This window comes from Schistocerca serialis, chromosome 1 (genome assembly GCF_023864345.2).
Source record: "Schistocerca serialis cubense isolate TAMUIC-IGC-003099 chromosome 1, iqSchSeri2.2, whole genome shotgun sequence".
Lineage (NCBI taxonomy): Eukaryota > Metazoa > Arthropoda > Insecta > Orthoptera > Acrididae > Schistocerca > Schistocerca serialis.
The window spans coordinates 1,039,133,419-1,039,148,948 of NC_064638.1; the positions used below are offsets into that span (position 1 = coordinate 1,039,133,419).

Below are 15,530 nucleotides of genomic sequence, written 5' to 3' on the forward strand. Positions count from 1 at the left end.
AAGAACAATTCATTGCAGCAGTGTGGAGTATGGTGAATAGAGTATGGCTGGCTTTGATCTTTGAAACACACAGAGTTGCAGAATTTGCTTTTGATGAGTTTAATGCAGTTCTTGTTAAAAATGCAAGCTGTAAAACAGTTCGTGAAATTGCAAAACACCCAGCCAAGGCAATGTGCGAAATGCAAGAAAAACTCGCTAAAGGAGAGATTTTGAGTTTCATGTACCCGTGACATCTTGTGATCTACAGAGCTCTTTTTCATGCTACAAAGCCTCCTTCAGTGACAGTAGTAATAGTAGTTTCTGTTGTATCCTGCTGAGGCTGTGACCGTTCCGGTCGTGGGGTGGCCAAGAAAGCGTGGCGGGACCAAACAGAGAGCGGCCCGTGTACAAACAAACGAATGGAAAGGATGGACACGAAACGACAGACGATGGAGAGATACCTTACGACGACAACACGCAAGAAGCTACGGAGTGACAGAGACAACCAACGAATCCAAGACTTCCACTAGTAATGAAAACAAAGAACAATGAACACTATGTCTGTTGTCAAGGCGATGTGTCGAGACTCACACAATGATTAGACTCGCTGGCTGAGCGAGAGGCAGGCACTTAAATACTCTATCGGGAGTGCCGCTATTGGCCGCTGGAACCACGTGTTCCACTGTGGCACCCACACACTAAATGCGGGCCTGGACGCGCGCTCCACCACAGCTTACGGCGCGATGGTGCAGAGATCTCTAGTGGTCTTCGACGTCCATGACGTCTGCGGGGATTCAAATTCCGCGGCGGGATTCAAATTCTGCGGCGCGCGGTACCAGCGTTTCACTATGGAAAACCTCAGGATGACATTTCTCATCTATTGCAACAGCTGCAGTGGACAGCAGGGTGTGTTTACAGTGTACTATACTCTATTCCATATAAAAGAGGCATTTGTAAGCTCTGCAAAGAACATGTGACACAATGCATGGAAGGGTGAAGGAGCAGGAACAGGTAAAGGAAACTGTAAAAGAAAAGAAGAAAGTATGTCGTGAATGGAACAGGAATAATCAAGAAGAAAGTAAAAAGAAATGTAAGAAAGTGATAGCAGAAGAAAAGAGATCCATGACACTGCACCCTGTCAAGACCAAATCCAGTACTGCATGCTTCGACATTTGCCAGTGGCATCAAAGGAAATCCTCCTCGAATGCTTTAATCAATATCCAGACATGCAGCTCCTCCAACTCATGGAGGGAGGCAATTCTGATCCCTCTCCTCAAACCAGGAGAGGACTCCACACATCCCAGTAGTTATCAGAGTATCACCTTAACAAGCTGTGTAGGAAAGACCCTGGAGCAAATGGTTAACCATCGTCTGGTTTGGTTGTTAGAGACAAGGCAACTCCTTAGCCACTCTCAGTGTGGATTCTGAAGATTTTGGTCCACTGTCGACAATCTGACCATCCTAGAGGCGGCTATTCAGCAGGCTTTCCTCTGTAGGCATCACTGTAATGGCATATTCTTCGACATAAGTAAGGCATACGATACTCCTCGGAGACTCTGAATTCTCACACAACTGCATCAATGGGGCTTTCGTGGCCACCTCCTCATCTTCATAGGGTCATTCATGACTCAGCGGTTTTTTAGGACCCGAGTTGGTGACACACTGTCTGATCAATTTAAGCAGAAGAATGGTGTTCTCAGGGCAGTGTTTTAAGCATTACCCTCTTTGTCATAGCCATCAACAGTACCACATCTACGATAAAGAGTCCTGTACAGTGGTCCTTATTTGTAGACGATTTTGCTGTTTTCTGTTCCTCCTCTGGTGTTGCAACGGTGAGCTGTCAGTTGCAACTTACAGTTCGGAGGTTAGAGGAGTGGGCTGCAAAGATGGATTTCCAGTTTTCTGCACATAAGTGTGTGTTCATTTTAATCATTCTCGTTGTCTTTTTAATTTGCCTGCCTTGAATATGAGGGACACCACACTACACTTTAGAGAGACAGTGTGGTTTCTGGGCCTCATTTTTTACTCCAAATTGTCATGGTTACCACACCTGCGAGATCTGAAAGCCAGAACCCTAAAGGCACTGAACATCATCAAGCGCCTTAGCCACAGGTCTTGGGCAGCAGACAGGGCACGTCTCCTTCAGTTTTATTGGTCTTCTGTGCGTTTGCGGCTGGACTGTGGTTGCACAGTGTATGGGTCAGCGAGGCCCTCTTACTTGCGGATCATTGAAACTGTCCATCAGGAGGGGATTCGGCTGGCCACGGGTGCTTATCGGACCAGTCTCATACCTAGCATCTGTGCTGAGGCGGGGGAACCACCATTTACCATCTGTCGCCAGCTCCTCATGGTGTGTCAAGCATGTAAGTTCCTTGCAGCTCCAACTTCACCAGCACTCCATACTGTTGCTCGCCCACCTCTGGAACGCCTTCTTTCCACCGTCCACGAGCCACAATGCATTTGGGATCCTCGCACAGCATGTGCTGGAGTCACTCGGTGTGGAGCCAGTGCGACCCCAAATCCAGGGTTTTAACCGTCTGCCGCCCTGGTTACTGGAGAGACCCAGAATGATTTTAGATTTGGTGCGGTATAGGAGAGATAGCACTCTTGCTTCCATTTTCAAGGCAATATTCTTTGATATTTTATGTGAGTACCATGACTGTGTAGTTGTTTTTATGAATGGTTCTAAGCAGGGGGTCTCAGTTGGTTGCTCTGTCATTTTCCCAGATCATGTCCTCAAGGTCAGACTACCTCCAGAATTTACCATCTTCAGTGCAGAATTACATCCGATCTTGCGAACACTGGAGCAGATGAGATGTTCTCCAGGTGTTTGATTTCTCATCTGCTCAGATTATCTGAGCACCCTTTACTCTCTCCAACGTTTTGTACCCAGAAGGTACAGTAACCCAGAATAACCAGAATGCCCTCCTACAACTATGATGACTGGGGAAGGAGGTGTACCTGGGCATATTGGAATTGCGGGGAATGAAAGGGCGGATCGAGCAGCCAAGGAGATGTATTGTGATCCTCTGGTATTTTGGTGTGCTATCCCCCTGCATGCTATCACCTTGCTGTTGAGGTACAAAGTCGCGTGTCGGTGGGAAGACAAGTGGCTGGCAGTGACTGATAACAAGCTCCATATCATCAAGCCCACAACTGGACTGTGGAGTGCTTCCATCCAGCCACATTGGTGGTATGAGGTCCTTCTTACTCATCTTCACATAGGCCACAGCCCTATGTCACATGGATTCTTACTCCGGCGAGAGGACCTAAGATGTGTGGTGCTTGTGGCATGCACAATCATGGTGTGCCACGTTTTATTGGAGTGCATTTTATTTGCTGACCAGCAGGCTGCAGCAGATTTGCTGGCAGATCTGCCATCTATTTTATGTAATGATCAAACAAATGTTTTTAGGGTTTTAAAGTTTTGTGAATTATCCAGTGTTTTTTAACAAGATTTTAAGGAGATGTTCTTAATGTGTCAAAGGGTGGCTGGCTCACCTTAGTTTTTTTTGTAAGTGGTCAGCAAGTCACATTTCCTGTGATTTGCTTTTAGTTCTTCTGTGTTTTGTTTTCTCTGTGTTTTAATTTCTTGATTAGCTCTCTTCCCTCCTAATTGGTTTTAGTGGATGTGAGATTGCAAGTGATACAGAATTATTGTGTTGTCATTTTGGGTGCAAGCGTGTACAACACTTTTAGTTCGTCTCCACATTCGTTTGTGTTCATAAGTGTAAGGGCACTGATGACCTCACTGTTGAACACCAATCACACACACACACACACACACACACACACACACACACACACACACACACACACACACAGAGAGAGAGAGAGAGAGAGAGAGAGAGAGAGAGAGAGAGAGAGAGAAGAACAGAAGAAAAGAGGAAAAGCTGGGAGGAATTCAGCAAAAGGATGCTGTAAGGAATTACAAGGAGTAAGAGGAAGGAAAGGGGACAATGGGGAACTAATAATGCAGCCAGAGGAAATAATATGGAAAGAATACTTTTACAAACTACCATATGTGAGAAACAGCTCTGAGAATGGAACAGAGGTCTGGCAGGGGGGTCTGGGTGTGAAAGAGGAGAAAAATATAACAATGTTAGAAGTAGAACTAGTGCTTAGAAGAATGAAAACGGGGAAGGGCACCTGGGATTTATGAAGCAAATGTGTAGATGATAAAGGTAGCTGGACCTGCTAAGATGTAGAGGTTGCTAAGATTCACTTGGACTCAGAAATGTATGCTGAAAAAATGGGGAAAGGGAATAACTATTTGGGTGTTCAAGAAAGGAGGCAGAAAAGTGTGTTATAACTACTCGAGAATCACAATGGTATCACAAGTAGCAAAAATAATTGACGGAAATATGATTTGTGGTGGGGTGGGGAGTGGACAATCGGTCAGAAGAGTAGTGGTATGGTGTACAACGTGGTAGATTAACAGTTCATGGAGTGACGTTGGGAGTGTGGAAAAGATGTGGTGATGACGTTTCTTGACTTGGTGAAGGTCAGTCCCCAGAGGAAAGATATGGGAAACTCTGGAGAGAAAGGAAATTGGAAAACTAAACAACCGAAATTCTTCAAGCAGTGTCGAAAGCATGTGCCCAGCCCCAAGTTGGAAGAACTGATTCATTTAGGATGTTACAGGGTTGAGACAAGGAAGTGTGTTGTCACCATTACATTTTATAATGGTGATGGATGGAATAGTGAAATAGACAAAAGAAGCTCATAGAGGAAGGGAGAAGTAGTTGTCATTGGCATTGTGGCATGAGGAACCAACAGTAAAGCTGTACAAGAACAAATAGACATCTTAAATGAAACAAAAAGAATATGGAATGAAACACGGTGTGGAGGAAAGCAAGATGGCTGATAATCAGAGGAGACAGGAAGGCAAGGGACAGGATATTGAGATTGGATGACTTTAAATGTCTAGGAAGTATGATGATGGAGAATGCAAGCGTGGAGGCAGAAATTAGCAAGAGTACGACAGGAATGCATTTCAGCGGTGTGTGGGGGGCTTGGTTTGGAGAAGAAAGGTGCCAACGAAGTGTAAGGAAATGCTCATGCAAGACGTACTTCACACCCATGCTGGCGTATCCATAGGATACCTGGACAATGAACAGAAGAGAGGAGAACAAGAAGTTGCAATGGTTTGGACATGTAAGGAGAATTGGAAAGGAAGATTACCAAAAATGATGGAGGCCAAGTTTGAGGACAAGAGGGAGACCTAGAGCAAGCTGGATTGGCTCTATAAAGACCAGTTTAAGGAGGAAGAATCTGGACTAGAGCAAAACAATCATAGAAGAAGAATAATGGAAAGGCCGGGGAATGTTCCACTCTGACCTAATGCTGGGTAAAAGGAACCAAAGACTGTAACCCATTAAGATTTAGATTAAAGCAGTGCAATACTTTTCTACAGTAATTAAGTACAAATAATTAATTTGTGATGAACTGATGACTATGCTTTTTAATCAAACCATTTTTATTTTTAATGTTCTTTTTGCATATTTCATGAATTTTTAGTGCATATTTGCAAGCATATTTTGCCATTTGATTTTGCATACAAATCTGGGCTTAGGTGATGACACTTAGAAAACAGTACACACTGGAGGTAAAGCATGGCAAAACTTGGAGTAACACTGTTCCAGCTAGGGGAAGCTGTCACCAGTGATAATCAGTAGTACAGTGAGGGGAAATAAGTGCAACTGTCTGTCAATATATTGTATGTGGTAGTACCTTCTGTGGTGAGCATAGTTGTTTCTGGGAAAATGTAAGGATAGGTACAGTTGCATAGACAAAGTTCTGAGATGTATCAAAGCAACAAGTAAAGAAGCCACCAGATGGACAGGAGGAAATGATGAATATAAGAGGTGAACTTAATAGACCGATTTACTGTGGAAAGGCAATATGTTAAGGAAATTTGTTAAGAGGGAAATAGTTTCCCAGCACTATTTTTTAATTTGCTAGTGAAGGATCGACTGAGAATGTTTATGGAAGCAAAATGAGGAAAGTAAGCAAACTTATAGCTACAGGCATTGGACTTGATTACCCACAGCCCATAAGGAATAGTCAAGTGAAATTGGGTATAGGTGCTGCTTGATCAGCATAAGAAGCTTAGTGAGTAAATCTATTTATTGATAAGTAGTTTTTAGGGGTAGAGTCGAGAGTAAAGACTGGTAATATTGCTTTGCTAGTTTTTAAGTAGTAATTTGATGAAATAATGGTCATGTGTGAAAAGGAGAAAACCCAATGAGTTGAACATGGGAATGCGTTTGAGGTTAAGTACGCAGCAAATGAACCTTGTAGTAACCTCATTATTATTGTGAGGGAAAAGATGAATGTACTGTACACAATAAGTGATTTATAGGATGTATGTAGAGTTTTTGCAAAATTACCATGAGCTGAGGTGCTGTGACTGGATCTGTCAAAGAGCAGTGCCAGCTCTATTTTTTGGAGTGACTGATAAAATGACAACACGACCATGGAAGTGAGTCAGACTGGAGCCAACCAAACACAGTTAGGTCAGGAATTGCCCACTAATGTGATAAAAACTGTCACCATGATTTAAGGTGATTACCACATTGCCAGGTCAGCCTATGGACCAGTGTCATAATGATGACACAGCAGAAAGATAGCTGCCACTACAGCATAGTGGCCTGATTACGTCATGCCCAAGCTATAGGCTCTGTTCGGGTTATATGACAGGAATTGATACCTTGGTAAAAAAAGTAGGTGCCAAACTTGTATCAGTACCCCTCATTTTTAGATAGAGGCATGCAGTGTGGCAACCACAAGCGTCTAGAAGTCCACGTCATTCTACAGGTTGACATGAATCTACAAGCTGCCACCACTTGGCTTCCACTGACTGCAGGCCCACTGCTAGCTCCAAGTCCAATGTTGTGCACTTACTGTCTTCCAGCCAGTGGGCCACCTTGGGGTGTACTGCCAGTCACTGTCAACCTCCTGCCCTGTAGAACTACTGTTCGTGATTGGGACCGATGGCCACACAGTCACCTTTATCTGTGGGCATGCTGTTGCTGTTTGCCTCTGCCTGCGAGGTCAAACAATACTGCTGAGAGCAGTTTTCCTCTACGGCAGGATTCCATGCCTTCTAGTGTGAACTGTCTTCAGTTGATAAGCTAAGTCCAGTTGCCAAACACACGACCTCGTGTCAGCATTCCTGTTTAGTAGCTGGTGTCACCATAGACTGCTGGAAGCTGCAGCCACCTGCCTACTTTGGCACTTCTTCAACTGCTGCCTTTAGAAAATGCCCAGAGGGGCATTTCCGACCCAGAGCATTGCTTTAATTGTGTAGTGTTTTCACTAATGAGATGTGTGTTTAATCAATGATGTTTTCTTGACTACACATCAGCCTGAAGCCAGACAAACACTCTCTACCCCCTCTGCTCACATGTCAAGGGTGCTGAACTACTGGCTTCTAAGTGCTACTAAGTCACTTCCACCAACCACTCGCCCTGGTCATGACAGAGGTGGCAACAATCAATTTTTCTGGTTACTCCTCATCTAATTTAATTTGATCCCTCAAAAGTTCCTGAAACTGCTCTGTGACTTTCTGCAACTATCAATTTCTTGGTTTATTCTCAGTACAATAGTACATTTTCTCACCTTATGCCAGTCATGCTCACCTGTGGAGGGTTCTTCCATGAAATGGAGAAAAAATGAGACCGCAATCTATGAGAGGATAAAAAGCAAAAAAAAGGTCATAAGAACACACTAGTATCGATGTGTGAGTGCTCCGTTCTCATGGACAGTGTGTGGCATTAAAACACTAGTACAAGCTGAATTCCCACTAGCCTGGTGTGTTCTGATGTGTGCTTTCAGTCACTGAAACCGGCACCTACACTTACACCTTCAATCAGGTATATCTCCCCTGGAATGCCTTTCTAACCATATGTCTGTATGACCTATTTTGCTCTTTCTCCTCTCAGGTATCAGTCCCTGCAGCTTGCCATCATTAAGAAAATTTACTCTCTATGACAGTTTGATTGAACAGGCTTTAATAGACTGTGTTACTGTAAAGATTTTTTGTCAGTGTTGCACAACACTATAAATTTACTTACTTAAGACCGAAATATTGCATAGAATGAAATAAAAGTTGTTGATGTTTGTTAGATTGTTTAAAAAGTTTCTAGCATCTATGGACCATAATTTAAATTAACCCAAAAAAGTTTTTATTGTTCACCTTTCACTGCATTATATGGTCATTTCCAATTTGATTGGTTTGTTAATGTCAGCCGCCGCCACCACCCCCTCCCCCGTAACGCCCCCCCCCCCCTCCCCCCACACACACACACACCTTCTTGAGCACCACAGAAATCATCTGTGTAAAATTCCACTTTAATAACTTCACCAATGGAAATAGAGAGAATGGTAGCACACAATTCTCACTCCAGAATGATTTGTTTTGGTGTCGCCATTTAAGTTTTTACAAATGATCATGAACTCTCTTGATATGCCTTTCGAGCTTCAGGGGCAGACACAGGCTCCAACTCTGGGGAGTTGGTCACAGTTTATTGCTGCCAGCGCAGATTCATCGCTGCCAGTGCAAGTTTTCAGCAGCCCAATAATGCTTATTTCTGTTATGGAGCCAAGATGATCTGTGAGTTGTTAACAACATTGAATCCCAAGATGAAGTCTCAGAATGATAGCTTTTATGGGAGGTGCAAAGAGCCAGTTCTCTGGCTGTTGTGGAACCATAAACTCACTAATATGAACCACATATTTTATTCAGGGGAATTGATACAACTGCTGTAGATGGTATCTTGATGGTGTGCATGGACCCTGGGCAGCAATGTGTCTGTCACACTAAAATGCCTGACTAGCAACAGGCATGGGACACGATGGTCACAGAATGCTCTCGCTGATGTCTGGCTTACAATGACAGCAGGATAATATTATGGCCAGCCATGCTCTTAGGTGTGAAGGCAGCACTGACTAGCCAGCAGTAAGTCAGATGCAAGATGCACCAAGGCGTGGATCATGAACTGGAGGTCCCTTCCCAGTAGGTTTGAACAAAGTGTAAGTGTTGCAGTGATGCTTTGGGAACTGAAATGGGAATCCCTGGAGAGAAGGCGATGTTCTTTTTGAGGAACATTATTGAGAACATTTAGAGAACTGTCATTTGAAGTTTACTGCTGAACGATTCTACAGCTGCCAACATGCATTGCGCATAAGGACCACAAAGATAAACTACGAGAGTAGAATGGGAAAGGGAATGATGATTAGTAGTGGCACAGGGTACCCTCCACCACATTGCCATACTTTGGCTTGTGGAGTGTCTTATGTAGATGCAGGCGGTGCCCAGGAGTTGGTTGATGGGAGCCTGTGGAAGGCCTCAGACAAATGGCACTAGTTCCTGGCCCACACCAACATCAAATCTGCATGTGTTCCATAGACAAGTCTCTAATGGAGGCAGCAGCCAATTGGAGACGAGACTGGATGACCGACATTATGTCAGCAGGTAGCGTGTAGTTGTTCTTGGTGTAAGCAATAGTTGGTAACAGGTACTGTTAGTATTTATGTTAGCTTGGGCAGGTTCTGTTATGACAGGGCACCATTTCTGAACTCTTGGAGAGGCGAAGGCAGCGTACCATGATGTAATCCAGCACTCAACTGCACTGGGCTGGTGGCTTGCATCATGTCATGTCAGCACTTTGCTGGCCCGCACTTCTGAATTGTGCAGCGCAGGTGGCAGGCTGGCCAGTCTGCCCATAGATTATGAAGCCCTCTAGGAAGGGTGTTGGTGCAACATAACTTGTCAGCTTTCCATGATTTATAAAGGTAACGTCATCCGCAACACTTACATTTTGTTCAAACCTACCGGGAAGGGACCTCCAGTTCACGATCCACGCCTTGGTGCATCTTGCATCTAACTTACTGAAAATATTTGTATGGAGTGTAGCCATGTGTGGAAGTGAAACGTGAATGATAAATAGTTTAGACAAGAAGAGAATAGAAGCTTTCGAAATGTGGTGGTACAGAAGAATGCTGAAGATTAGATGGGTAGATCACATAACTAATGAGGACGTATTGAATAGAATTGGGCAGAAGAGGAGCTTGTGGCACAACTTGACTAGAAGAAGGGATCGGTTGGTAGGACATGTTCTGAGACATCGAGGAATCACCAATTTAGTATTGGAGGGCAGCGTGGAGGGTAAAAATCGTAGAGGGAGACCAAGAGATGAATACACTAAGCAGATTCGGAAGGATGTAGGCTGTAAGTAGGTACTGGGAGATGAAGAAGCTTGCACAGGATCATCAGTTAATAGCCTCCTTCGAAAAAAAAAAAAAACCTCCCATCAGGGTCTCGCATCACAACTGAATGACAGAATTCCGTATGGCTTCTGTAGTCCCACTGGTTAGTTTTAGAGTCACGTGAAGCATGATATGAATAAAAGCTGTTGGTGCACAAATTTGAGCAACACTGTGCTGACTTACTTCAGACGTATTCAGAATTTCTCTGTAACTAACACATTGATTGTGAGCAACAGTAGTTTCATTCACTCTCCTTATTGCAGGTTTGCTCATTATCTTATGCGTAGTATTTGAGTGTCCGTCCAATAACAATTTTTTGCACACTTGCTGAATTGTCATTCATGTTGGACACAGTACCTTTACATGTACAACACTACTGTTCTCTTTGCGTTCCCTCTACATTCTCTGTAAATAAGTTGCATATCTAGTTTCTCTTGATTTGTAAAAGTAGTTTACTTTTTCAAACTAAGCAGCACTTGACACAGGTAAAGGACACAGACAGAAGAAAACTGCATTTTGTCTGTGTCCCCTTTATACTGATGTCTATCATGATGTATTTCCATATGTGAGTATAAAATCACAGAGTTCCAGATAAGATAGCAATTGGTTTAAAGTTCAAAGCAGATAAATCCTTTGTTTTAAATATTGTAATTACTCTAAAACTAGTAATCGTATTTGGAAAATTTAAAAGCCATTGAACTGCAATACCAGCAGTGGAAATTTCTGGTTACGTTTCAAATGCAAAGTCAATACTGATCTCTCTGTAAGTAATATAGTACAGTAGTATAGTACAGGAAAGAGTTTACTGAGGAATTTCTCACAATATCAAAAACAATGAAAATTGGATCATACAGGTCAAAAATTATTATTTCTGCCCAATCTGCCTTCATCACTATGATTTGCTCTGCAACATTTATGTGAAGAATTCTAATCCTGACATATGTTGTCTCATCACTGTCTCAGTATTTGTTGGCTCAGATTCATTTGTTCCAGTAGGTCCATTCTCATACTACAGCAAACTTCCATCAGTTAAGTATGCATTTTACTTACTAGAAATATTTAATTAATTTTGTTAATTGGGTTCTTCAGACACATCTGGTTGAGGTAACACACACAATACCCTGGCTTCTACCACATATTACCGTGCATTCTGAGATCTAACAGTTTAAGTCCTAGCTTCTTTTGGGCTTCTTGTGATCAATTTCACTTTAAACTCTGTAACAGAATATTTGCGAACATCCAGCATGCTTGCAACTTTGGACTGATTTTTCATTGTACTGATTAACAGAATATTTCCAAGGTATATTTTCATCAAGATTCAACATGTGTCATCAATATTATTCACGAGAAAAAAGTAAAAATGGTACAGTTTCAAGATTTTAAAAATACACTGATTGTAGATACCCTTCAATAACCTTCAGACATAAGATGACAGCACTTAATAGTGGCCTTGGAGGAAGCGTAATACATAGTAGAAACATGTGAGAAGCGTGAGGATTTTTGTACATATCTCTCTTTTGTATAGAAGTACATGATGATTTGGGTTAAGACTAAGACTAGTTTCGGCAAAGTTAGTGTCACCAATGAAAGGCTCACCAAAACAGTTTGTAGAAGGTGACATTCATTCACATACAGAATACATTAGTAATATTCATAATATCTGAGCATAGCAGGTAAGATACCCATTCTGTACAATGTAAGAATTATTTTTGAGGTATGCATGATTTGTAAACAGTGAATTTTCTCAAAGTACATAAAGATATGCAAACATTGTCTAACTGATAAAAAAACTCCAGGAATATAAAACTTATGATTGTATTGGATACATAAAACTTACTCATGATTGCATTTGGTATGAATAGATCATTTCTGTCTTGATCAGTTAAGGAGTAACTTAACTTATGTGTAGATGTGTTCACTTGAAAGATTACTGTTTTTTTTAGACTGTTTGTGATTTTAAAAAAATTATCCTACAGCACATGGCAAAATGAAGATGAAGGTACAGGGAACAGCTCAGATGAAGAAGAAAGGGGAACAATTGATGGTACAGAGATACTCCACATGGAGATAGACTCAACTGATCGTGAGTTTTTTTATTTTGGTTTTTGTATTTGGTGCTTAAGATGGAGTGTTTTTCCATTTTCTGTTACAAATCAAATATATTATTGCACATAAATTATACTGGATGTTCAAAGAAAAAGTGTTGAATACTTTGAGATGTGGTGGTGCTCATGAAAACAAGTAAAATAAGTCCAATAAACATGGGTCTGGAAAGGCATACTTTGCAAGTTAAATGTGTTTATAGGAAGGGCTGCATGATGCTTGGTTGTGGATATTAGTACAGTCGTTGCATTAGCGCTTTGTCAAATGTGTCGGCAGGATGTTATGATGTCTTACTCACAGTACTCTACCTACCGTTAGGTGGTCTGCAGTCAGTTGTTTGGTTCGAGTTGTATTGTTGGCCAAGTTAGTTTTCATCGTGTTTTTGTGTTTCATTGTACAGTACTGTCAACCCTAGGTGCTCTTCCAAATGAGGATTCACTTACGTGTTTACTGTTGGTGTGCTGTATGTATATACAAATGGTGGTAGTACATTTACATTTTCTCTCTTCCACCGCTTGGTAGTAATGGAAGCTTACTACTCAACAACTGAAGCGGTCGGTGTGATATTCTGCTATGGTTTAGCAAATCTACGTATCTTGCAAGCCCATGCCCTCTACACTGAAAAATGCCGAATTGACTTTTCCAGTGTCTGAGGGACACAGGTACCCTTGCACCTTTGAAGACTGACAGTGGAAGATGCCACACAGCCTGCACGCCTGAGAAGGAGAAGCGTGTGCTACATTCAGTGGAAGAAACTCCTGTGACCAGTGTGTGATGATTAGCAGCAGCAGAAGGCATGTCTCACTCTCTTATCTGGAGTGTACTTCATGAATAATTACTGTACTCATATCATCTGCAGCATGTTGCGGCCCTAGGGCCACAGTACCATCATGTCAGATGGTGGCTCTGTCAGTGGATGTTGCAGAAGTGTGCCGCAGATCCACTGTTCACATCCAAGAATTTATTTACCGATGAGGCAGGGTTCACAAGAGATGGTGTTGTGCATTTCCATTACCAGCATGTATGGATAGATGTAAATCCCCAAGCAATTCGGGAAAGAGGGCATCAGCACCGATTCTCAATCAACGTATGGGCAGGTGTACTTGGTGATAGGTTAATAGGACCATATGTGCTACAATAAAGGTTAACAGGGGCACATTATCTGGACTTTCTCATTAATGTATTGCGTACCTTGCTGGAGGCTGTGCCATTGCAGCAAAAAAATACAAATATGATTCAAGCATGATGGCGCACCAGCACACTTTAATCACAATTTGCACGGACATCTGATGGAGATATTTCAGGGCTGCTGGATTGGTCGGGATCCCCACACCTCGACCTGCTTGTTCCCTAGACCTCAATCCCCTAGACTTCTGGTTATGGGGACACTTGAAGGAGTTGGTTCCCACTACCCCAATCAACAATGTGCAGACACTACAGGGTCACGTCATCAGTGAGTGAGTGCAAGCAGGCACAACAACGGGGTATATTGCGAGGGTGTGTCATTCCTTATGCTGGAAAGTAGAGGGGTGCGTTGTCGTGAATGTACACCCAGGTTTATTGCAAAAATTATGCATTTCTGGACCCATGTTTACTTATTGTCCTTGTATCAATGAGTACTATCAAGTCTGAGAGTATTCAGTACTTTTTTTGAGCACACTGTATATCTTCATGAGTTTATAATGCATGTACACTCACTCTGTAATCTCCCAACTCTGCTCCTTTCTCTCTCTCTCTCTCTCTCTCTCTCTCTCTCTCTCTCTCTCTCTGTGTGTGTGTGTGTGTGTGTGTGTGTGTGTGTGTGTGTGTGTGTGTGTGTGTGTGCGTGCGTGCTTGCATTGGCGGGCTCCTTGGTCAGTGTTCCATCTTTTTTGTGTTTGTCTAATAAATACATTGTAGTATTTAAGTAATTATGTTAACTTTACTTTGATGTTCGTTCTAGCTGTATTTATGTTTGAATTCCCTAACGTCTTCTTTTAGAATAGTATGAAACTACAAGACATTGCCTGTAGCGAACTGTTGACATATTTCTAAGAGTACAGCTGTTTGCCCAGTAGTTTTGATGAATCGCTTTTTTTTATCTGTTAGTTAAAATTCAGGATGTTGTTTACAGTAATTCCTGAATAAAGAAAAACAAAGGGATTTCAGACATCTGTTTTTTTCAGACTTTTGTTTTGTTGTGAGGAATCCCACATCAGTTTGTAAGAGAATGTGCAGTAATCCTGTAGGTATCATGCTTGCTAGTTCAGTAACTGAAATTTCAAAATTTTTATCATTATTAACCGGCCCAAGTCTTTGGCCTTTGTTATTGTTGCAGTTGTAAAAAAGAAAATTTTAGATGTGAATAAAATTAGTCTTAATGCATTTTCAGCTTGGGATGTGGCACACATCAAGGGGTCATCAGATGATACAACTTTCATTGAAGACATTGCAGCAGTACCAGAAGATTCAGTGTTCTTCAAAGATATTGCCCCAGTGGAAGATGCAGAAAATCCATGGGGCAACAGTGGTAACAGTGGTAACTCTGGTGGTGTGGCAGTGGCCGATCAAGGCTGGGCAGATTTTGGTTCTGCAGGCTTTGCAGATTTTGAAGCCAATTTTGGAACATCAGAAGTGAATGAAGGCCATAAGTTTGAATCAGGCATGCAGAAAACAGATGAAGATGGAGGCAACACACACAAGTCTGAGTGTAATTAAATACTTGATTATGTCCTGTTGATTGTATAGAACATACTTGTTTATGATTAGAAATATCTGTGTTTTGTTTCTTTCCTTGTATGGCTGGATTGCTGGAATATCATGTTATAGGTTATCAAGCTGCAAGGAGCATTTCACACACACACACACACACACACACACACACACACACACACACACACACAAAGAACCTCTGTGCCTTGGTAGATACGTGCATTTTCTCAGCATAGTCTCCATTGAGATGCACACACTTGAACTGCTGATGTGGTAACTCCTGTAGGCTTTCCTATTATTACTTTTTTGGAGTCTGTCGCATCCACTGCAGCACAGCTACTTGCAATTCCTAAGTGTCTATGAAATGATGTCTGTGTAGAGGTTTCTTCATAGCTGTGAATAGGTGGTAATCAGAATGGGCCAAGTCATTGAATATGGTGGATGTGACAATACCTAGAATCCCATGTCATTGATGGCAGCTGTAG

The 15,530-nt window shown here is 42.2% G+C and overlaps 1 protein-coding gene across 5 annotated transcripts in view; it reads left to right on the forward strand.

Moving 5' to 3' along the window:
* The window catches only part of LOC126414524 (serine/threonine-protein phosphatase 6 regulatory subunit 3), a 191,317-nt gene that overhangs the window by 148,575 nt on the left and 27,212 nt on the right, over window positions 1–15,530 (forward strand). For all 5 annotated transcript variants that reach the window (XM_050083356.1, XM_050083352.1, XM_050083353.1 and 2 more), the window contains 2 exons: window positions 12,228–12,334; window positions 14,726–15,043. In XM_050083356.1, the coding sequence (XP_049939313.1) occupies window positions 12,228–12,334; window positions 14,726–15,043 (425 nt within the window). The remainder of the gene's footprint in view (window positions 1–12,227; window positions 12,335–14,725; window positions 15,044–15,530) is intronic.